At 35.5% G+C, this 23,230-nt stretch overlaps 2 protein-coding genes across 3 annotated transcripts in view; both read right to left on the bottom strand.

The window, feature by feature from the left end:
- ROPN1L (rhophilin associated tail protein 1 like) overlaps window positions 1-14,156 on the bottom strand; it is a 31,252-nt gene extending 17,096 nt beyond the window's left edge. Inside the window, exons 1-2 of the mRNA XM_027644098.1 lie at window positions 14,144-14,156; window positions 10,882-10,883 (exon numbers count right to left, since the gene is read on the bottom strand). The gene's annotated coding sequence lies outside the window, so the exon portion shown is untranslated. The remainder of the gene's footprint in view (window positions 1-10,881; window positions 10,884-14,143) is intronic.
- The window catches only part of MARCH6 (membrane associated ring-CH-type finger 6), a 46,744-nt gene continuing 24,708 nt past the window's right edge, over window positions 1,195-23,230 (bottom strand). For both annotated transcript variants that reach the window (XM_027644094.1, XM_027644093.1), the window contains exons 11-26: window positions 22,768-22,826; window positions 22,174-22,254; window positions 21,572-21,640; window positions 21,380-21,454; window positions 20,457-20,591; window positions 19,846-19,965; window positions 17,629-17,729; window positions 16,777-16,914; window positions 14,858-15,059; window positions 12,800-12,869; window positions 11,407-11,588; window positions 10,599-10,733; window positions 8,482-8,571; window positions 6,911-7,043; window positions 5,846-5,981; window positions 1,195-4,252 (exon numbers count right to left, since the gene is read on the bottom strand). In XM_027644094.1, coding sequence (XP_027499895.1) covers window positions 4,162-4,252; window positions 5,846-5,981; window positions 6,911-7,043; window positions 8,482-8,571; window positions 10,599-10,733; window positions 11,407-11,588; window positions 12,800-12,869; window positions 14,858-15,059; window positions 16,777-16,914; window positions 17,629-17,729; window positions 19,846-19,965; window positions 20,457-20,591; window positions 21,380-21,454; window positions 21,572-21,640; window positions 22,174-22,254; window positions 22,768-22,826 — 1,817 coding nt within the window. In that variant the 3' untranslated portion in view covers window positions 1,195-4,161. The remainder of the gene's footprint in view (window positions 4,253-5,845; window positions 5,982-6,910; window positions 7,044-8,481; window positions 8,572-10,598; window positions 10,734-11,406; window positions 11,589-12,799; window positions 12,870-14,857; window positions 15,060-16,776; window positions 16,915-17,628; window positions 17,730-19,845; window positions 19,966-20,456; window positions 20,592-21,379; window positions 21,455-21,571; window positions 21,641-22,173; window positions 22,255-22,767; window positions 22,827-23,230) is intronic.

The following is a 23,230-nucleotide window of genomic DNA, read 5'->3' as shown; positions in this document are numbered from 1 at the left end:
TTCTATCCAGTATAAATAAATTAGCTTTGCAGTGTTCTCTACTTCTATAAGCAACAAGGAATTCTGTTCTCTCTAGTCTTACTTTCCAGGAACACAAACGGCCCTCAAAAGCCAAGTGATTTTATGATGAATCAGACAAGTAATGTTAAGTACCATCCCCTTCTCCCCCACCGGATAACAGACAACTCCAGATGTTTGATATCTCTTCATGGGGGGTGGGTGGGAAACGCCTATGCAGCTTTGGCGTTGGCCACTACTCAATAGGCAAGAGATAACTGCAGGCAAGTAGATAAGCAGCAAAACTGATGTTCAGAGTTGTGAAATAATCTTGCCCTTCCTCCATCCCTCAGTACTATCCTGAATTTAAAACATTTAGTTTATTTTGGATTGGTATTTGACCTTTGGAAATACAATCTTTTAAAATTTTCCATTACTGAGTAACTTTGATTTCAGCATATCATTTCTCAGTTTATGGTGACTTCTAAATGAAGAAATTAATACCAGAAGCATAGCTTGTGGAAGAACCATAAATAAAATTGTTGCTAACTTTAGTTTCAATTAATCTAATTAAGAAATACCAGAGTAATAAGAGAGCTCTAACTTACTTTTATGCTTTGTAAAAGTTGTTTCTTATCTGTTTCAGAAGACAGCTTCCTTTATTTTGCATCCTGAACTTCATTATACTACCAAGATTCAGTTCCTTGTTTAATGTTTTTATTATCTGCATAATCATTTCTGCTAAGAGCCTCACTCATTGCCCAGGCAATTCCATTGCCATTCCCAAGGCAAGCAGAACAAGAACACTGACCCTGCCACAAAGAATTTCCAATCTATACGTAAACAAATGGACAGTGAAGTCCAAGGAAACAAAATGACACTGATCAGCACGCCAGGCACTGAAATCAACAAACCACCCATTTGTGCACTGTAAGGTATTTTTTACAGAGGTCTCTGCAGAATAGTGGGACTGCTGTGCAGACTTCTATGATGATCTTGACTCAGTCTTAGGGAGAGCCAAGGAAAGAATTAATACACTCAGCTGAAAAGTGATGTGAGAACTGTAATTGTGTTGGAGCTGGCATCTTGCCAAGGAAATTATGGACTGAAAGCAGTTACAGGTACCAGAGGGCCCTCAAAGAAAACCAAGTAACTTCAGCTTCACCCAGCAGAAAAGGGGGAGACAGAGAAGGGGTGCAGAGTTTTAACTATTTTTAATCAATATAAAATAATCTGTGTAAAAACAGTCAAAGCCATGCCGCAATTAAATTCTTTCAGAATGCAAAAGATAGCTACAGAGCCATCTTGACAGTTCTTGGATGAAGGCCTGTGGAACTAACAACAGCATTAGATTCTCAACACCACAAAGGGGATACAATTAAGCCAGTACATACCTCCAACCCCTCCATTCAAGATCCAAGGTCAACCCAAACTGGGGTAAAAGAGCACGCATGCGCGCGCGCACACACACGCACACACACACACACAGAGTCTTTTCCACTTGAAGAGTAATATAAGCCCACAGCATGCTGTATTACTCTAGCACAGATGGAAGCCACTGGTACAGATCTCATCAGCTGTCTCAGTAACAGCCACTTAACTTACATGCTTACTATCATGTTTCTATGCCAGAGGACTACTCAGGGCACAATAAGGCAAACCATTGAAATTTAAAACAATAAAAAAGTACTGTTATTTAATTCTTGTTCTATACAACCTCCATATTCTTTCCCAAAACATGTAAAAATAAGGAGGTAAGGAGATGAGATTTTTCTGAAGTCCACAATGGACAGTTTTGGAAACAAACTTCATGCCTGCCAGCGTAACAGTTGCATTTGAAACCAGTTCTCCGTAACAAAGAGAGAACACAGATAATGTAAGCTACATCAAAACAGCTACAGATCACATTGCATGACTGGCCCGATTCTCTTTTTGATTTAATGACTTGTGAAATAACAGTGGTAAGAAACAGCACAAAGGCTTTTTCTTAATAAATTTTAATATTAAGACCAATTTGTCTGGATAAAAACGCAAAGTTACAAGTACCACACTACTGTAAATTCTCCATGATGCACAGTAGTGCTTGCAATATTTGAGTGACAAGCCCATTTTGGAACTGTTTGTGAAAGGTATGTCAAAGACAGAATCTTGGCATAAGTAAGAATGTACGTTATCAGTGAATTTATTATTGTGAAAATATATTTGTCCCACAATGTACACCACTGTAAATAGTCAAATGCAATATTTATGCACTTCAAAAATATATGGGGTGAATATATACTCAATTTAGCATTAAGTCAGCAACAGTGAATGAAAGAAAAATATTTAGGCTATTTTTCTGATTTCATTTCACTGGAAATTTCCTAATAAATCACTCCAAAAGGTAATATTTGTGGTTCAAAACCATCAGTACAACAGTAATTCTGTAAAATAGTGTGAATCTGATAGTGACAGCCCAGTCCTCCTGCCACTAGATTCAGATGCATTTGGCTTGTTCTCGCTGCCTTAGAACACGAGTCCAGACACCAAAAAAATGAACTACCACCATCACAGCCTGGACCATATTAGCTCAAAACAATGTCAGATCAGAGATGCAACATCAATAGAAGGAGATGACACTTTCAAAGCACTTGCCAGATTCTCAAGTATTAATTATATACACACATGGTTAAGTACAGAATACTGAAGAAGAGTGTGTTGGATAGCAATTAAAATGTTCCATTGATGTTCTCCTTACTGCAATGGATATTCACATTTCCCACATTGGTCTAGGAAAGATACTGCAATCTAAGCATGTGATTTGATGCTACTTAAAGCTTTGTGATACTGTTATGTATTTTCTTTATCTACATAAGCCCCCCCAAACATTACCGCAAAAGAACTCTATCTACATATAGAAATAACACAGACTTGATTTGGTGGCTCTTGTTTGACTGTGCTCTTGCAAAGATATCTGCTAACTCTTCCTTGCCTGCTTAATAGCATATGTATTTCCCTGCCCCTCAGGAAATAAATGGTACATGATAAATCACTTCCTTCAATATTATTCCCATAAAAATTCACAGTGACCAATTCTGAGAGAATTTTTTTTTGGTTGGGTTTGGTTTTTTTTTAAAGTAATTGTGCAATATAAAATTCATACTAAAATTTTCAACTTTGGTAACTTACAGAAAAAAGATTTCAAGCTCTTTAACTAAGGACCAGGTCAGGATGTTGCTTACACTATGCTCCTTGTGCTGTGCAAGCACATCAGTTAATGTTCATCCCTTTTCTTGAGGTCCTGAAAAATTCTATTATTGATAAGAAATTGGCTACAATTTAAGTTGTGAACCTATCTAATTTTCCTCGATACCTTTAAATGCTTCCATCACCTAGACTTAGTAAATTTTTATTTACTGTTTCAATTCACAAAATCCTGATCCCAAAGCCAACACCCACCCCCTTCAACCAAACAGAAAAATCCAGCTGAGCCTCAACAAGTACATCTGAATTCTCAGAAGAGGAAATATTTTCTTGATTTAACAGCAACTGTACAATATTACAAACTCTGACACATGAAAAACAATCAGGCAATAGAAAAATGTACAACAGCTTTGGTGTTATACAAAATAATAAAAAAGACTGGACAGCAAGATACATAGTTCATTATGTTCTCACCACAGCCACTTCATTGCTGACTGTAAGACAGTTATTTACTTTTGATATTCTCTGTGGCCTTTCCACTCATGAAAAATCATACTGTATTACTACAATAGGATCTGTTATGAACACCATAAAGTAAGCTCCAAATTTTATAAAAACATCTTGCCTCTTCGCACTATTGCTTTGTGGCACATTGTCAACAGAACAGCAGTCCAAAATAAAGTGACAACTAGATTTAATAAATTAATATACTTTTTAAAGATGTACAATGCACATTCTTTTTAATCCAAGGTTTTAGGGTGTCAGGATACTTCTATTTACACATATACAGATCTCAGACAGCATTTATAACATCAGAAAATGCAGATAAGGAACAAAGCCTTAACTGCTATCCGGATGCTGCTAACAGAAGCCAAAACACTGCTGAGAGTATTATTGGGAGAGATATCCAAAGATGAGAAGAGTCTATGAAAAAAGGACATGTAAAGGCAAAGGGAAGGTCAAGATGTTTAATATGACCATCTATTCTTGTGAAGATTGAGGTGGAGTTGTTGATGTGCCTGGTTTACCAGACTTCCGTTCATAATTCACAAGTCGTTGTCCAACAAGGTACCTGGGATTACAGGAAAAACAGTGAGAAATTAACACAAATTAACAGCATGTTGTAACACAATCCACTCTATCTCCTTTTCTGCAGAAGTAGCTTTCTCATTTCAGTAAACATTATTCTATAAGCAATCCCTCCCCCTCCTTAATGGACTTTAACCACCCTCATCTTTTTTCTCAACATTCAGGCACCTTGTAATGGAATACAGGCATTACAGGTTTGTATTTACAGCCCTAACTTTGGTAGTCATACAATTCACACATATACAAACTGCATGAAGATATGAAATATAAGGAGTGTGTTTGCAGTATTTATATACCCAGGCCCTTTGCTGGATACTTTTGAGAGCATCTTTGCAGTGTCTGTTTGAGTGTTTGAGTTCTTTCACTTGAACATCTGGAAAAACAACTCTGATATAAAACAAAATGAAAGGGCTAATGAGGTTCTTCTAAGTTCAAAAAAGAATCTGTGACAATGCAGAACATGCACTCAGTAAAGCTAAGCAAGGCTCAGCTCCTATATCCAATGAAAAACACCCTGGTTGAAAAAAAGTAAATATTGCAAAGAAAGAACTTTTGCTGCAGCTTTATCTTTCTTGAAGGGAAAGAAAATATCCTAATGCTACTCCATGTCAAGCTTAAGGGGTGCGAGACTCCTTTATTTAAATTCTGTTTCAACATTATACCATCTAATCAGCTTAGCAGTTTCTGTACTTTTTACATTGTTCCTTACTTCTGTAGGTCATTGATTCACACTCCTACTTTTTGCCACCTAAAATTCCTCTCCATGCTTCATATTTACTTGCTGGTTCTACATGTAGAAGAGCCATACGCACCTATGAATTCTTCCCCTAAAACTCATCATTTCCTTTAGAAACTTTTTCACCATCTCTCCCTTTGTCACGGAACCATAAACAACGACCATCATATATTTTTTGTACATTCCAGAATTTCATAAAAACTTGTATATGCTTTTAAAATTTGTTATATGAAAGATTTAATTAAGAGTATTTCTAAACCACAAATCTCTACTGACTGGCATGACTAGATTTGCTTACTTCCTGTTGTACAAATTCGTTGTCTGAGTAATACAGACTAATAATTACTGAAAAAAAAATCAAAAAACCATACAGAATTTGGTAAGGACAAACTCTATCAAATCAACTGAACATTCTTTAACAGGTTAATTTGACTAATGAGTACGAAAAACAGTTATGCAGAAAAGGTTGAAGAAATGGTTTTATAAGAAGCAGATTGTGACATGATTTTACTTCCAGGTGTATCATAATCATAACATTCACTAGTTCTTCAAGACTACACAGGAGGAGACAAACAAGCAATCAGCTTCATTTGTGGTAAAACGCATTCATGTTAGACATGAGTGTCTTCCATTTATAAAGACAGTCTATTCCTGTGTTTGTCTACCTGAATCATAAATAAAACATTTGCCAAGAACAGTTTAGGTCTGTCTCAACGGGCCATTTGTCTAGAAAACTTCCTAAAATCCCTTTAAGTCACAAGTATCTACAATACCTGAAGTCAATCTGAAGTTATCACAATTTAAAGTGGAAAAATTAAAAACCCCACACTATATACTCACTTGTCATTTTTAATATGTTCATAAAGGCGCTTGAACTGGCGGACTTGGAAGGACAGAATTCCCATCAAAACCACCACCATAAGCAGGAAAGGGTAAATCCGTCGCTGGACTAGGTTTTGCATTTCAGCGGTAACTCCTACAAAACAAGACAAAACCCTTACATGATCTAACACTGCTGAAGTAACTCACATATTTCTGCTTCTCTACCTGCTTCTAGACTTTTTGTTATACTGTAACTTCAGCAGAACGGCTGTGAAATAAATTACACGTTCATTTATCCCACAGTTCCAACATGACAGCTGCTGTTCTTTTTAATCTGAAGCACTGAAGTGGAAAGTTTTCCATTAGCACAGTGAAAATCCACAGTAAAAAAAGAAAAGGGCTTATAAGTTCTTTTTGCTTATTGACTTCTGTATACCTCGTATCAGGAAGGAGTTGCAATAGAAGTCAAGTGAGAGATCGGAGAATAAAATGAGACTTCTTTAACATATTGTTAACATCAAAACTAACTACCAAAAAACAACTGTTGATGGAAAAGCTCAGACAGGAAAGTCTAAAAAAACCCCAAAAACCTCTATGTTTAAAATTTACATTTTATTCTAATACTATCAAAATCTCAAAACAAACCCGGTATTTTCACCTGTTCTAAGCTTTGTTTAGAATCTGACAAGTCAGAAAAAGATGGCCTCAGCTCAGTATAGCTCCCAGAGAGACTAAAATTAAAGGTTGAGTGTCCAAAGAAGAAATGAATTAATCATTCCTTTCTCAAGCCAGTTAGATACCTATATTTTTGCTGTTAGATATTATTCAGTCCCATACTCCTGGTGTAGCTAGTCAGAATAATGTATTACATTTCTCAAAAAAATGCCACACTTTAAGACGACACAGCAATCCTTTAGCATTTACGTTTGTTGGCAGAATAGAGGGGTTTTTTTGGTGAGTTTTTTTTTTGTTTGTTTGCTTGCTTGCTTGTTTGGGTTTTTTCAAATAACATAGAGCTTGGAGCGTTATTTCCACTGCTATAAACCATCAGATGATAAACAGGTATTCTGAATGTATACATACCTAGTAAAGGTACAACACCAGAAGCTATGATGTACGGCACACACAGCGAGAGTAACAGAACAGAGATTACGGGTGCTGCCAGTTTACGGATGATGAAGTGTAAGTCAATGTTACGAATCCCGTTTGCGTACACCTAAAAAGGAACAAGTTAGAAGTAGAAGGGATCAATCGTGAAAGCCTTGCTTTGCACTTACACTAATGATCAAAAGGTTTTGCACAATTCTCCTTATGAAAGGACACGGGTGTTCCCAACTTGAAGAAAGCAGTGATGGCCACAGTTGAACAAGGAAAAGCTCTCTGCCAATCTGCATCGTGAGTGTTCCAGGAAATCATTTAAACAGTGCCCAAGAGACCAACTTAATCAGGAATAGTGTTGTGATTCAGTTGCAGGAATGCAAGAAACCAGTTGAAAGATCATTTAATAGAGCTATAGACAGTGTTTTTGTGGGTGATCTGGGATCACTTTGTGCTGTTAACTTTGTGCTGGAAGAGAATCCTGTGTACACCAACAAAATTAATCTATTAAATTTGGTAACAGGCAGAAAATACGAACTTATTTTGTATTTTGGTGGGGCAGACTAGAGCCTCTGCATGTAGAGTCTGTGCCTGAAGAAAGGGCCTGCACAATTGTTAAGTTTCTCCAGTTACTACCAGAAACTAAGGTCAAAATGTAACTAGATTAAGCATAGCAAAATACTAGTTCTGAATGGCTACCACCTACAGCCTCTGTCTCACATCCTGGATGAAACCATTTGTGAGGATGGCTCAGAAGAGTGCCTGATGGCCCATGGAGAGCATTCAAAATGGAAGGAAGAGCCGTGATATGCATCAAAAGGTACTCTCAGAACTAAGACTACATTTCTGCAGTGTGACAGCTAAAGTAATTTAGTAACTGGGACTATGTGCTGGACTTACTCAAAGAGGCACCTTGTGTACAGAGGTTGGGACATGCACCATAGCCATCACATACTGTGCAGGGATGAAAAGTTACCTTCTGGCAAACAACTGAGATACTTCACTGAGATGACAAGCACAGAACTTAAAGGTTATAACCAAGAAAAAAAACCCCAAAACTTCTGCCACAGAAAAGAACAGGCCATGCAACTTGGAACTGTTCACAGGAACTGTTCCATCTTGCTTAACAGGCAAAGGGGAATGGGAATAGTGTCTTTCATATGTACTAATCTGTGAATGGGGTAACATCTACAGCTCCAGAGAAGGCAAAATTCTCTGTTCTTGAGACGTGGATGTAAATGATGTTCAGTATTTGGACACATTGACTTAATCTAAAAATGTAATCATGTTTTCTTTCTCACTTTAATACAAATCTGATAAAAATGCATATATGTATATGCAGCTTTTCTTGATTTCAGCTTTCTGAGGTTTGCTTTTATTTTTAAGTGTACCTTAATGGATTAGGCTATACAATTTAAAAGGTTTCTACGAGACTAAATGAATTTTACTCAATTACTCCATTACTACAAAAGTAATTCTGTTTTCTGATACACACATTCAAAAACCACTGAAAACGTTATTATACAGAAAAATTCACATGGACAGATTTTCCCTACCTGTTCAATAACAGTTTTCAGCCACCACTGAGGACCCATCAGCGTTATGGCAGCAATTATTTTGGCATGCAGAACTCCAAGAGCCCAGTCCTAATTTTGTAAAAATGGACTGTTAGCATTAACATATCTTTAAAAAGTTAGACAACCAAAAGCTTTTCAAGCATCTTGTTAATCTTATTTATAAATGAAAATATAATTACTTTTCTATTTACATAGGACATTGCTTAAAAGGGGTGACATCATCTGCAAACTCCTACGGAAAACAGGATGTTCTCAAGCTTAACTGATGTCTGTCAAATTAGCTCCCTGGAACGAGGAAAATCAGTACTACTATTAAACCAAAAGCACATACATAACAAAAGCATTACACTTACATAAAGCAACAGACTATCATTCTGGTACATAATAGTTAACACTGGTAACATTTAACTACAAGGATGTTATTCGGATTCCTCTAAAAAAAGAACAGAAACAAGATGCAAAGATGTTCACACACTTTTTCCGTTCTTTTAAATTTTAGTCATTCACAAAACCCTCTCTGATGTGAGAAAAGCTAAACAAAGCAAGGCAACACTCTTCATGAGAAAACATCATACTACTTAGAAGAAAATTTATATTTTAACATAAACTGCAATTATTATGGCATGGAATTAAAAGAACATAATATAACTACTGGTTTCTACTAAACTTTACATCATGAGTCTGTCCTTTCTGGATTACAGATATGTGTAAGATTTTCAATAAGAGCCACCAAAAACAGAATGCAAAATATAGGCTGAAAAGGTACAATAAACAGTTACAGAACTGGTAAGACCTAAGATATCATAGACTAATCATCCTTTTCTTAAACTGCTAAGGAAATACGTTTTCTTTAACCAATTATTTAAAGAACGCTTTTGTTCACATCTATTTTCAAAAATTTAAAAAATTGTATAAAAAAAGTCAGTATTAAAGTTGATTCATGTTTACTTAAGGTTGTAACCTTTGTATAACTTTGTTCTCTTTTGTGAAAAATGGAAATTATTCTCAATTTCAATAGCTTCTTGTTAATTTAGAACAAGTCTCAAATCCCTCTAATCCATTATTTTGAGGAAGCTCTGCCACGTGAAAATAAAATGTTTCAGTATACTGTATTTAAAACTTCTAAAGAACTAACATGTCTAGAATTTTTAGAATATCTAGCATTGCAAACTCTTTCCAAAACCATTTGGAAATCAAGATCATCTATCACTGAAATTATATGATGTCCTGATTTATTAGTCATCTACTCAGATACCTCAAAAATATACTTGTATTTTAAAATAATGGAATAATTAAATTAGCAGTCAAATTCTTCTCTGTATTATGGTTTTTAAACATTTGGATACTGAAAGTAAACAAAAGCTTGTCTGTGGGCAGCTTACAAAGTCACTGTCCCTGAACACTTCCTTGTTACTTAGTAAATGCATTCTCGATGTCTTGAGTTATGGTTCCCTCAGTTGGGTGTCTGAGTTATGAGTTCTTTCATAATTCAGCCTATGTGATGGAAGCATTCATCACTCAATCCTGTCTTCTGGATTGAAGAAAAAGAAATTTGCACTGCCTGTGAGAATTGACTGAAGAATAACAAAACATGACTACCTCAAAATCTTGTATTAACGATTTGACATCTCAACCCAAAACCAGCATGACCCTAAAGCATATAAAAATTCCATTTATAGTGGGCATCATTACTGAATTAAAGCCTTGTAAGGAAAAAATGATCAGCTGGACCTGCTGCTGCATAACAGTATGCAGAAAACTATCTAGAAAGATCAGACAGAGTATGTGCATACATACATACAGCTATACTAACTTCCTACAGAACTTTACAATGATGCTACTGGATAAAGTGTCTAGCTGGCCACTGAAATGCAAAGATCCTCTGATGTCATCTCACAACAGTTTAGCTTTTCATACTCTGACTTCCTCAGCATATCCTTTTGGTTCAAATAATCCTCATATCCAGACTTGGCTGCCTTTTCTCTGCCACACAGAAACATATTTATAGAAAATACTCTGAGGCACCAAACCAACACGAAACAAGAACACTCATAACTCCTTACATTAAGAGCAGCAAAGGAATGGGAGCAACTGACCTGCCAAGGATAGAAGAGAGGTGTTTGATCCAAAGGAACTCTCAAAGGTGCAACGATGACCAGTTCAAAGAGAAGCCCAAGCAAAAGTGGAACCACACCAGCTAGCAGTATAGCCACTATTAATGTCTTCATTATCTAAAAAGCCCCAAGACATTTAATTAATATATTTACCAGAGGATTCTTTGTTTAAGCTTAGGCAAGAAATGTACAACAGAAATCCTCAAAATCAAAACCAAGATAAAAATTTGGGGTATAAATTTGCTTTCATGGTGAGAATCAGAACTCCTCCTAATAACAGATATTTTCTTTAAAAACATGAAATTGAACAACATAAGATTCAACAAATGATGAAGATCTTTCTGAATATATGCATCAAGCTACTTTGTAGAGACATGTTCATCATCATCTATCAGCTTTACTAGGTTTTTTTCCATTTGATAATGTCATATTACTAAACAAATAATAGTTAAACTTCAAGGTATATGTGAACATGTAAATGTCTCTGAGAATACGTAACATTTGGAATAATATAATGCCACATATTCCCTTTTAAAGGAAAACAGAAAGATATACACATATATATAAACATATATACACACACATTTATTTACTCTGATTGCTTAACATTGTGCTAAATGGCTTCCAAAAATAGTTAGCCTATGCAACAGGAAGGGAAGTTGCAAAAGCTTTGAAATTGTCTGAAAAGGAAAATGCAGTGAACATTATAGAGTAAAATTTGTAAACAAAAATGAAACAACAAGTTTCATTACCTACTTTTTGAATCACTCAAATTTTTCTTGAGACTCACCATGAGAGACCATTCCTTGACCTTCTGAAAAATCACTCTCCGACCTTGTGGCATCCAGGCAACCAGTACTGTCACTGCTCTGATAGTTAGCCAACAGACATAAAGACCACAAGCAGCTGTGTACAATTCATGGATTTTGGCAGTCCCCGTCCAAAATGACATTAACCATCGGCCAGCAAACACTGAAAACATAAGCACTGTTAAGTAGAGTAATGCTTTCTTGATGTATTAGGGAAGGATGCCTATTAAAAAACATTTATCAAATTTATTGTTAAATATGAATGCACAAATATTGTTCATCATAACACAGTATTTTGGTACTATACCCATAATGCAGAAATGTGTGAAGCAGTATGTAAATAGTTTCAGAAATTATGCCAAATACATATGTAGAAATTTTTCCCCCCTAAAATTTCATTATGACAGCAATGCGACCCAAACTACAGCAAAACCAAGCACTGAATACAGCACTATTCAGAGCCTAAACACTAATCTTCAGAACTGCAAAGGCATTAGTGCATAGGCTTGAACTTAAATTGTATGAGCTATATTTGGATTATTTCACTGCCTCACATAATTTTTTAAGACTTATTGATAAGGCTTCTGAAGCTTTATGACAAAAATAGGAGACTCATTTGCTACCATTCATTTCTTAATAGTGTCTCCATTTACCAGTATTTCAGAAGAATTATTTTATGTACTACTATTAAAATAATCACAAAATTTGTAACTCTGATCTCAATACATTATTGACTTTAGGATCATTAATACAAGGACGTATAAATCACATGGTATTACAGCAGCCAGGTTATAAAATTCAAATGAGTTTACACGTCTTATCCTTTTGTTTTAAGTACTTATTCATAAATTTTTAAAGTGATATACATGCCACTTCCCAAAATCTCCTAGTGACCTGTCAAGGTCAGAATATCTGAAGCTGGAAGGGACCCATAAGGATCATCAAGTCCAACTCCCTGCTCCTTGCAGGACTCAATAATGACACCTTCAGAATATTTAAGTAAAGAAATTAGAAGACCTGGTAAGAAATGACATATTTTCCTTCTCTAAACAGTAAAGCAGGTGCAAGAGTTTAAATTCCTTTTTTCTCTCAATACTGATGAGATTGTCTCAGCACTTGGAGCTATGTTGTTAAAGGAAAATTATTCTACAACAAAACAATGGGAATGGCAATCTCTGTCATTTAAATACAAGTACTATCATTATCATTTAGGTTTTTAGATTATTACAACTTGATGATGTACCATTAAAAATGAGATGATTTTCCACGTTTTCTTCTTTTAACTTTAAACAATGGTTTCAAAACATCTGCCATTGCTGAGCACAGCAACACACAGAGTTGCTTTTAATCACAGTTTTACAGTAATAGACTCACCTGGTAAGGTAAGGCAGATAAGACTAGCAATCAGTAATGTTATGCACATGAAAACAATCAAAAGAAATATCTGAAAGAGGGAAAAAATAAAAAGGAGAAAAAGTTCATAAGAAAGTTACTTAACCAAAGCAAAAAAAAAATCCACATAAAAGATACATCATCCTAGAAAGGCAGCTGAACTAAAATATTCAAATACCAACTGATATTTACTGTATAAATAAATCAGCAGTGAGAAATCTACACACAGTACATGCAGAGCACCTACAGTGTTGTGCATTTCTTTCTAAGAGTTTGCATCAGCTGTCCCAAGAGTAAAAATTAACATTTGAATCCAGAATGACTGCAGTTCTCCATTAGATTACATTAAAAAAATCATCTCTTCATTTCTGCACTGACCAGCACAACTCTCAATTAATCCTGAAAGGTTTACTAGCTCTGTATGCCAGATGACCAAGACAGTGGTCTTCTATGAAAAACCTTGCTGAGAAAGTTCTTCCAGATGTCCTCAGGTTTATGTGGCCAGAAGATGACAGTGAAACTGGTTGCTCCTGTGGTAGTTTGGTCTAGGCCTTCCTTGGTGACCAGCTTGTAACCAAGGAAGGGTCCAGATTTACCCAGTATTCCCTACAATTTTTACGTAAGCCAGGCTATAAGAAGAAAGGAGGGAAGGCCTTCACTCTTTCCTTCCAGCAGCTTGGAGGTGCAGGTTCCCTGCTGTTGAGTCTGTTGTGTTGGGGAGTGAGGCCTGGTAAGGTCTTGCTGACCTTGGGAGACGGAGGTTGCCGGGGATCGTTCCAGAGCGACTCTCGGTTGTCCCAAGGAGAGTAGTGAGATATTTCTGTGCTAACTCTTTTAGTTGCTAGATATTGGGCTACTGATTGGGATATATGTATATATATATATATTCTATTTTGGTTTTGTTCCTTTTTTTTCCCCTTCCCCCTTCCCTTTCCCTTGTGAAATTGTATATATTTCAATTGTATATAACTGTAACATAAGTGTAAATATATTTATATATATTGCTTTAGCTATCTCTCTTTCATTTCAGTTTTCTTGGTTGTTTTTTCCCTCTTCTCCCTGAGGTTTGGGGGAGGATGGATGACTTCTTGTGGTAAGGTTTGGAGACTTGGCAGGGAGCCAGCTTCAAACCATATCAGCTCCTTAGTCAGGTTTACATCTTATCGGAGAATTATCATGTACTTGACTTCTTTAAATACGTCTCAAGCACCATGTGCTATGCGGCTCTGCTTCATTAATCATCAAAAACACACAACAAGCAAGCTTACTATGGGAAAGCTAACACCTTATCCTAACAGACAACTGAGAGAAAGTTAAATCTGTAACATATATTTTCCTTGATGGGACTTTCGGGTATAAAGAAAGGAAATTTCAGAAGCACTACCACACTGTCGTGTTGTTAGCCACTGCTTCCATTCTCACAGTAAGTGAGCTGTGTTGGAAGTTTATATTTGATTAATTCAGAGTTCTGATAACAACAAAATAATTATCTAGTTTGACCTGTGTATTATTCTAGAAATTTAAGTATTTGCCAACAACACTTCCTTTCTAATTTTAGGGATTTAGAACTTTTAAGTACTATAACACTTCTGTGTTTAATATAGATGCAAATGAAACAGAAATTCTCCATTTAATTTCTTAATAAAGCCAAATAGTTTAAAATACATTTCAGCTACAAGACCAAAGTATGCCCCCTCGAAAGCCATGCCTTGTTAGAGGCACTCCTGAACTACCTGTTTGATGGGGGCTTATTGTATTTCTCTCCATTACTAATAGTGAAGAAAACAAGATGTAAACTAACAGATAACAGACAACATATATGGGATCTATAAGTAAAATCATAAAAATGACAAGCTGAAAAAAGCTTTATGTGAGAATAACTAAAAGTCTACTTTTTAGAAAGATGTAAACCATACAAAACACTACACGACCCACCACTTGACTTCTGATAACGTGGGCCAAGTCTTTCTTACAAAAAAATTACTCACCATATTCTTCCAATTTCATTTTCTGTCCTCTTTATGTGTTTAATATACCTACCCTGAGTGGGAATTTTAAAGGCCTACGATAAGGCTGGAAACCCACAGGTCCTCCTTGTTGAAGTATGGCTTGATGGGCTGCATGAAGACCTTCTCCCACAACTGGAATGGCATTATTATTGCGAGCATGCTGGTTGTTAGGTTGCTGATTTGCATTGTTTTCATTCTCTTCCTGGTCACCAAGTAAGTAAGAATGAAGATCCCTGTAACAATCAAAATGAATGAGAAACTTATGGAAACATAGGCCGACTCAGAATGCGTACAAGCTGTACAAAACTTATACAGGGTTTTCATAAAGTAAAATAAGCCTTTTTCTGATAATGTACTCGATGTCATCATACTCACAGAATTTAGAAGGAAAATGCTAGGGGATGTAGATTAGAACAGTTGGAACACAGTCACAAGAAAAGATCACTTATCTGTTTGATCGCTTTAAAAACATCACCTGGTATTGCAGTGGTTGTGTTTATGAAAGCAAAATTGCAGTGCTATTTCAGTTCGTGAAAGCACACAGCTCTACTGACAGTTTTTATTTTACTGTTACCAAGCTCTATTGGAAACAATTGCCTTCAAACCTAAACCGTACGAGAACAGTAGATCATTGCTATAGACATGCTCTCAAAAGTACAGAGGCAGGCAGAGTCTTTCAAAAAGATTCTAAATGGCTCAAAACCTGGTCACAACTTTCTAAGAACATCAATCCTAAAAGAGTCAATCTACTTAAAAAACATTCTGTTGATGTTTCCCACATATATCATAGCAAAATTTGAATTCGATTCAAAAAGACCCAAACCCAACATGAACACTTAGAAGTTAATTTTCCTCAGCTTTAGCAGAGTAAGATGTGTGCAGATATTCTACTGGCAGTGAAAACATGCCAATGTTTTCTTCTCTGTTCAGTTTTAACAGAGAAGAAGATTTTCATCTTTGCTCAGCTAAAATTGCTGAAGAGATAATTCACAAGTGTTCTAAACAGCTGCAACAGTGGAGAAAGAAAAGCCATTTTTATCGTCTCCAAAATTCTCTTGTTGCATCATACTTAAACACCATCAAAATATGAAAAAATTAATAGAAAAACCCAAACCCTTCAAACTGCAAAGAGAACAGGGGGTGAGGAGAGTTTCTTTATGAAAAGTTAAAATAAATATTTTAGATTGCAGTGAAGAAAAAACTCTTTCATTCATTCACTCAGTTTCTCAGACATAACTTAAGCAAAGAATAAACCTTGATCCTAGTAGTGCAACACTCAGCAAGACATAGTGGGAGAATGCCAATATACTTTGAAGTAAAACTGAAAGGTATACAGGATAAAAGAAAATCAACTTTATTTTTTTCTTGACTAATTTGGTAAACAACAGATGAACTAAAAAATAATTTCAAGTGCTAGAACTCTGCCTGGCAGTATAATAATCCACTTCATCTGATGAAGATACAGTTTTCTCCTTTCTCCTTTTTTAGAGACTGAACTTTCAACTTTAACATCCCCGATTTAAAGTTGTTTACTTTTTCAGCTTAATGTTCTAAATAATTTTTCTTTATTTTTTCCTTCTTATAGTAAGAAGTGCAGGAAGTGCACGTGAATTTTACATGACTCATGGAAATGCTCTGCTGACACTTATCTCTTCATTCTTTTCAAGTAATAGAAAGTTAACAAGATATTAGTCATACTTCTACAGATTTTTTTCACTAAGCAAACACTGTAATAGTGTACTAAAAGAATTACTTGTCAAAGACAAGTCCAGAAGTCGGTACAAATACTGATTAGAAGAAATCACTATAGAAGTTTTCCAACACATCGTTATCTGTAAAAGAGCTATTAAAGCTACCTGTTGGGATAACTTTCTTGAAAGCATGGTGCTTTCATGTTTGAAGGCCAAACTGGACACATGGCTGTAGTTGATTCTGGATCTCTGTACTTACAGCAAGTATCCAGCAGTAACAGTCCATGCTCGTACAAGACCTTTCAACCACTGTCTTGTGTGTCCTTGCTCTAGCAAAGCTGGAAGCACCACCTGAAGCAAAAGGAGCTCTAAGGAAAGTTCACTTACTGGAGCATCACTAGAAACAATGGGAAGAATAGAAAGTCAAACATAAGGAACATTGTGATAACAATCTTTTACACTGAATCATATTAACACCACCACAATACAAAAATATATTGGATGCCAACAGGAAGAATTCTTAGTTTTTTCCAGACATTTTTCCTTATATACTACCCTAGGCAGAGATTAGGTGTTCATGAGTATTTAGACATTTAGGTGTATAAGAAATTTAAGAAAAAACATTGAGAAAGATTATACCCGAGAATACAGTTTGCTCTTTTATTTGCTTCTATCATCACTGTTTCAATTATTATTTAGAAACAGAAAAAACCTGCTATCATCAAAAACAAATCCAGTTACAGATATTCTTTCATTTTTGTTGTAATGATAATCAGGAATGAGCGTGTTAAAAAAAACAAACATGAAAGTAACTTCACTATCAAAAAGTTGAAAGGGTAAGTGTTTTGAGGACATAAACCCCCAAAGAGTTATCATCATGGAAGTAATACAAAATGCCTTTTGTTTTTGTTAGTAGCTTTTCACTTGACAAACTGTATGATGCAGCCATGTCTTTTACCTTTTAACTTCCCTAGAACAATGAAGATTAGATTAATTGAAAACAAAATAACATAGCAAAAAAAAGTCCCATTAATGCTCAAAGAGCACAAATACACTTTTTCTAGTTACAGGAAGACTGAAGAAACACAACTTTTAAAAAATAAATGCTTACCTGTAGAGCATAACATTATATGGAAGAAAGTTAGGCAAGAGATATTTAATAATGCGTATAGGAAGCCAGAGCATTAACAGTACAATTGATCCAAAGACAATCTGCAACAAAAAAGTAAACAAGTTAGTCCACATCGTAGAAACAACCAAATCTAGCTCCCCACCCATCTCTGTGGCACGTTCCCTGTGCAGTGGGTTAGCCCTGGCTAACAGCCCAATACCTACCCAGCTGCTCACTCATTGCCCTTTCCTGCTGAAGGCAAAACAGAAGGAAGGCAAGACTGAGATGATGACTGTTTAATAGAGAAAGCAAAAGCTTTGCCCACAAGCAAAACAATAAGAGGAATTCAGTCTCTATTTCTCACCAGCAGACAGACAATTAGCAGCTTCCTGGGAACTCATGAAGACAAACATCATAACCATGAATGCCTCCCCTTCCTCCTTTCCCACAGCTTCTACTGCTGAGCACGATGTCATATGGTATTCCTTTGGTCAGTTTGGGTCAACTATTCCAGGTATACCCTGGAACCACAGCTTATTCACTGGAGGGGTGAGGGAGTGGGGCAGAGTAGGAAAGAGAAAAGGCCTGCCTTGATATCATGCAAGCACTGTCTAGTTGAAGCCAACAGGCCTGTGTTGGCAACACCATTTCAGCTGCTAATTCAAAGTGCAGAAGAACATTTGCCCGTACGCTACAATGCTCTCACCAAAGGGGACTGCGATGGAACAAGCATTGACTGGCCTGCTGACACAGCAATGTCAGACAGTTCTTTCTTTGCTGTTCCCCAAAACCAGGATTACTAATTTTGTATTCCTCTCTTTTCTAAGCAACTGACTTTTCAAGCAACTTGTTGAAGCATCAAAAGGTGTTTCAGTTTCTATTTTCTCACATTTTAAGCTGACTGAAAGACCAAAACTTAAGTAGGTGAATCAGGTGCACGAAGATCATGCACTTTTATAAATCACATTTCCTTAAGGAACCAGATGAAAAATTAAGTACATTTTAAACACATTCTTACATTTCATATAAATGCACCACTAGAGACTAAAAATGTAAAAAAAAAAAAAAAGAAAAAAAACATGTTTAACTATGTAGAACAGAAAAATCAAATCTCCTTCTCCTTGAAAATTAATATTTAATGTTCTACACAAGACATTTCTTAAAAATATTGAAAAAGAAACAAAATGTGAAAGGTGTGACTTATTCTTTGAAATGAAAAGTGTAAATGATTACCATTCTGGGTCTCACATTCTAATATGAGGCCAGTAGAAGTTCTGAATTCATTAGCTAAGCAAATCAAAAGGTGAAGTTCAAGTAACTGTCTGTTCCAACACAGTGTGAGAACATAGATCATTAGTAACAAGCAGATCTTTCCTTATATTTGGGCCACCTGCTGTGACATGAAGTTTTAGGCAGATGAGGAATTATGATTATCCAAGAAGAAAATGCTCTGAAAGGTGGACAGGTCAGCTCCTCTCACATACTAAAGGGTTCTTGAATAGAAACTCTGTCTCTGAGCTTTCACTGCTCCAAGTACCTCAGGTGTAATAATACAGTACACGAATGTTTCTGGTGTGTCAGTTTTCACAGTTGATGTGATATTTATGTCAAAGACGACCTGAGACCCTTTCTTTACCATGTGCTTGGCGAACTTCAACCAAACAAGCAGAGGGGAAAAAATTTTCATTGCTTTTAATATCTTACAATGATAATCTGGAAACAGACACCATTGGCTAGATCAGCAGAATCCAATGTAAAATTAAACTTGAAAGTTACTTTCCCCTGCTGCACTATTTTAGCTGAACTAGACACACAATGTTACTGCAATAACTGAAGGCATCATGAAAGCATTACATGATTTACAATATCCATGATAATAAACATTTGTTGTCTGAATATACAAACGTTTTCTGTGATTTTGCATAAGGAGAAGATATCACAGAAAGATTTGTTTTGTAAGGGACCTTTAGAGTTCAATCAACCCTCCCTACTCCCTCAGAACTCTGCTCTGAGCAGACCCAGTTACATGGGGTTGCTCAGAACCCTATCCAGTTCAGTTTTGAGCATCAAAAGATGTAGATTCTGTTGGCAACTTGTTCCAGTATCAATTCACCTTCATGGTGAAAGTCTTTTTTCCTTAAATACGCAGTACCATATATGGGAGCCAACATAGGAAATTTTCTTTCCAAATAAAGAAATCTTGACAAAAGTCCTTACCACTGATAAGATAAACCTCCTGAGATGTCTATAGATGGGCAAGTGAATCATTTCCTGCACAGGATTGAAGTCTGGATCATTCAAATTCCTGAGAAACCATAGGACACCAGGTCTCAATACCTGAAGTAGGAAATAGAAAACAATATACAAAGAGAAATTCTTAAAAATACTTTGTTTTTCATTTTGAATAACAGTCCTGCAGCAAGTAAGTTTTAACATAATAGGGATATTTGTTGAATAACATTCAACCATGTGGTACAGAAATAGAACAAAGGAAGTATCATCATAGAGAAGAAGAGAAGAAATAACCAAATACAAGTTTAATTTTCAAGTACTGATCAATCTTAAACAATTAAAACATATTTAGATTAATTTGAAGGTAACACCCAGGTTTAAGGATTCTTTGTAAATTAAAAATCTCTAGGCAAAATATACTTTAAATCATAATTTTCCACTGCAGTAAAGTACCAGCATGGCCCTTTTAACCAAAGGCTGAAATTCAATATACACACAAAACACAGTAGCAACAATACCCACACGTGAAAGATTTAACTGTTCAACATGCAAGCCTCTAAATATGTTACATACCAATCTTGTTCTTACAGACTTACCTCTCTCAGTAAAAGAATGAAGGATGCAAAATAGAAGACATAAACCATTCCAACTAACCAGTGCAGAAACATTGTGGTACCTGGAGCAGACTGAAAGCTCAATTCTCTGTCTTTCAGAGTGGCATCAAACATCTCCTAGAAGGTAAGTAGTAAACAAATACGAATGAAGTTTGGCAAACATCCACAATTACTCATTTTGTTTACCCTAGTTCATATATAGTACTAAACAAATTTAAATGTCTGCCTGGTGTTAACTATATTAAATGCTACAACTATAGCATTTAATTAGAGAATAAAAGGAAATTTACAATAAGAACAGTAAATAAAGATCAGTTTCTGATCAATTTTTTTCTTCTGACAGAAAGAAGAAAGAATTCAACTCTAACAGACCCTACATAAGTTATAAATCAGTTCAAACAAAGTGGCAGTGTGATGGAAGCAAATAATTACTCCCTTAAGTAAAATTCTACTTCTATTCAGGCTGCAAGAAATTAATTTTCTCCATTTGAAATTAAGCACTCAATTTTTTTTTCAGGACAGAAAAACTGTCCTTCTCAATTCCAAGCAAACACAGCATGTATCTTGTTCAAAACAAAAAGGGACTGGATAACTTAAAATACGAAGTCATTACCATTTCACATGAGGTGGTTACATAAGCTAATTACCACTTGTAACTGCAGTAAAAAGGATTATATTCTTATTATTTTAGTAACAGCATGTTAATTTGTATTTAGGAACATAAACAAAATTAGCATTAGGCAGTACCTAAAAATCCCTTTCCCTGTGGAAATGATGTTTATAAAAACAGAAGAGTGTTGTCAAACTCATATTGAACAACTCTCTTCTCATCAGAACTGGTTTTTTTGCTTCAAATACAAACAGTGTTAAAAAAAAGGTTTTATCCCATTTATTTCTTTTCTTACCAAGGAACATATATCCAGCCACCAGCCACAGATGAGAGGAAATACACCAATTTCAACCACCACTAACAAGGAAACCTTTAGGAAAATAGAGAAAAGAACAACTCACTAGTTTAACAAAAGTTGCTAAGAAAATGATAATGTAAGCTCAAATTGAGAGGGTTTTTTGCCCCACAGAAAAGAAATTAGGATTACCTTGACAACAATATAGCAAACGCCTAATAAACGACGTGATCGCTGGAACTTAACAAGTGCTGCCAAGCCCTGAATACTTTTGTCAAGAAAATAATACTGAAAAATACTTTATAACAGACTAATTAATATGAAACACTGTATTACATGGCTTTTAGCAACAGGAAATTTTATAAAAGACAAAAGTGAAATAGGAAGCATATAATTTATCAGGGTTGTATTTTCAAAATTGGCTGTGACTCCAGAAGTCACTATCTGGTGTCCTGGGTAACACCCCCAAACATGTACCTAAAATAAATAAATAATTATTAATAACACCACACTTCTTAAATTAAGCATCCAAAAGTTTTCTCAAGAAATAAACAGTTTCCTTTGAAGACCTACTTTAAAAAGTAGCTTTCTTTTCCATGCAGTCTGAAACAAATTCTCATCTTTTCTAAGAGAAGCTGGACGCGTATTACACTTTTTTCTTCTAATTTCACCAAAAGAGCAGAGCAAAATGTTAAATTAAGTGCACCTGCATCATGCCTGTGCCTCCTCAAAACACAGCCAGAAAAATCATTTACATGTAAATCTGAACCAGGTAACTACTGACAAAAGGATACATGACAAACAATTAGAGTCACTGCTAGCAGAACATATCCGACTATAGTTGTAATCAGGCCTTCGAAGTGAGATGCTTGGACCTGGAGGGAAGAGGGAAAAAGGGGAAAGTTTAACAGTCTCTTAAAAGATTACATCTCTCTTTTATGTAATCAAGATAAACTTCACTTTTAAAATATTCATTAAGAATGACAAGTTTCTCTAGTTTTCACATATTTGTTTCATACGCATATGCAACAAGAAGTTGCATACTACCCCCTCGCTTTCCCTACCTATTATCATCTGCTATGAAAATTACTCAGTACACAAATTAAAAATGTACACAAGGAAGAAGAGGTTGTTAAAAAACCCCAATACCTATGTATTTTTTGTAAAGTAGGAAACCTCACTTTAAACGTAAATAATGGAAGAAGTGGGAAAGAATGAGTAACATTTTTAATCATAGATTCAAAAAAGACTGATAATTTAAGGACTGAAAATGAGATACAGTCCAAGTTACTTTTGCAAATAACAGTTGAAAAATGCTACAAGAATATTGTGATTAAATAAACAGTGGCAGTTTTTTTTTCATTTTGAAATTAAAGGACAGTACTCACATATTCCTCAAAGCCCAGGCCAACAATGGAGAAGTGACCAATGTGGTATGGACAAAATGCTGTATAATGTAAGCAGAAAGAAGAAAAAAAGGCCATGAAAACTGCTAAATGGAGCCGTATTCACAGGATGTGTATTGTAACATGGTAATAATTCTACTTCTTGTCAACTTATGAAAACACCTAAAAAAAAATTACTTTCTGTGCAAATATTTGCAAGTGTTAAGATTTTTATAATTTTACAAACAATGAAAAATCATATCCGAATTCACATGGAAAGACTAAAAACAATATAAAACTACACAGAATTAGAGGACAGTCTTTTCCTTCTTAGTTCATCTTGCAGTGCATAAATTAATTCAATTTCTCTGTCTCATGCACTAGGCTGGTATCTGCCTCAGACCGCTGTAGGAACCTGTTCTGCAAATTCATTCTATTCCACACACTAAAAGACTTAAGCAGCCAT

This window comes from Corapipo altera, unplaced genomic scaffold (assembly GCF_003945725.1).
Source record: "Corapipo altera isolate COAL_440 unplaced genomic scaffold, ASM394572v1 24b, whole genome shotgun sequence".
NCBI lineage: Eukaryota > Metazoa > Chordata > Aves > Passeriformes > Pipridae > Corapipo > Corapipo altera.
Note: the sequence above shows the minus strand (reverse complement) of the source record. Positions and strands in the feature narration are given on the sequence as shown.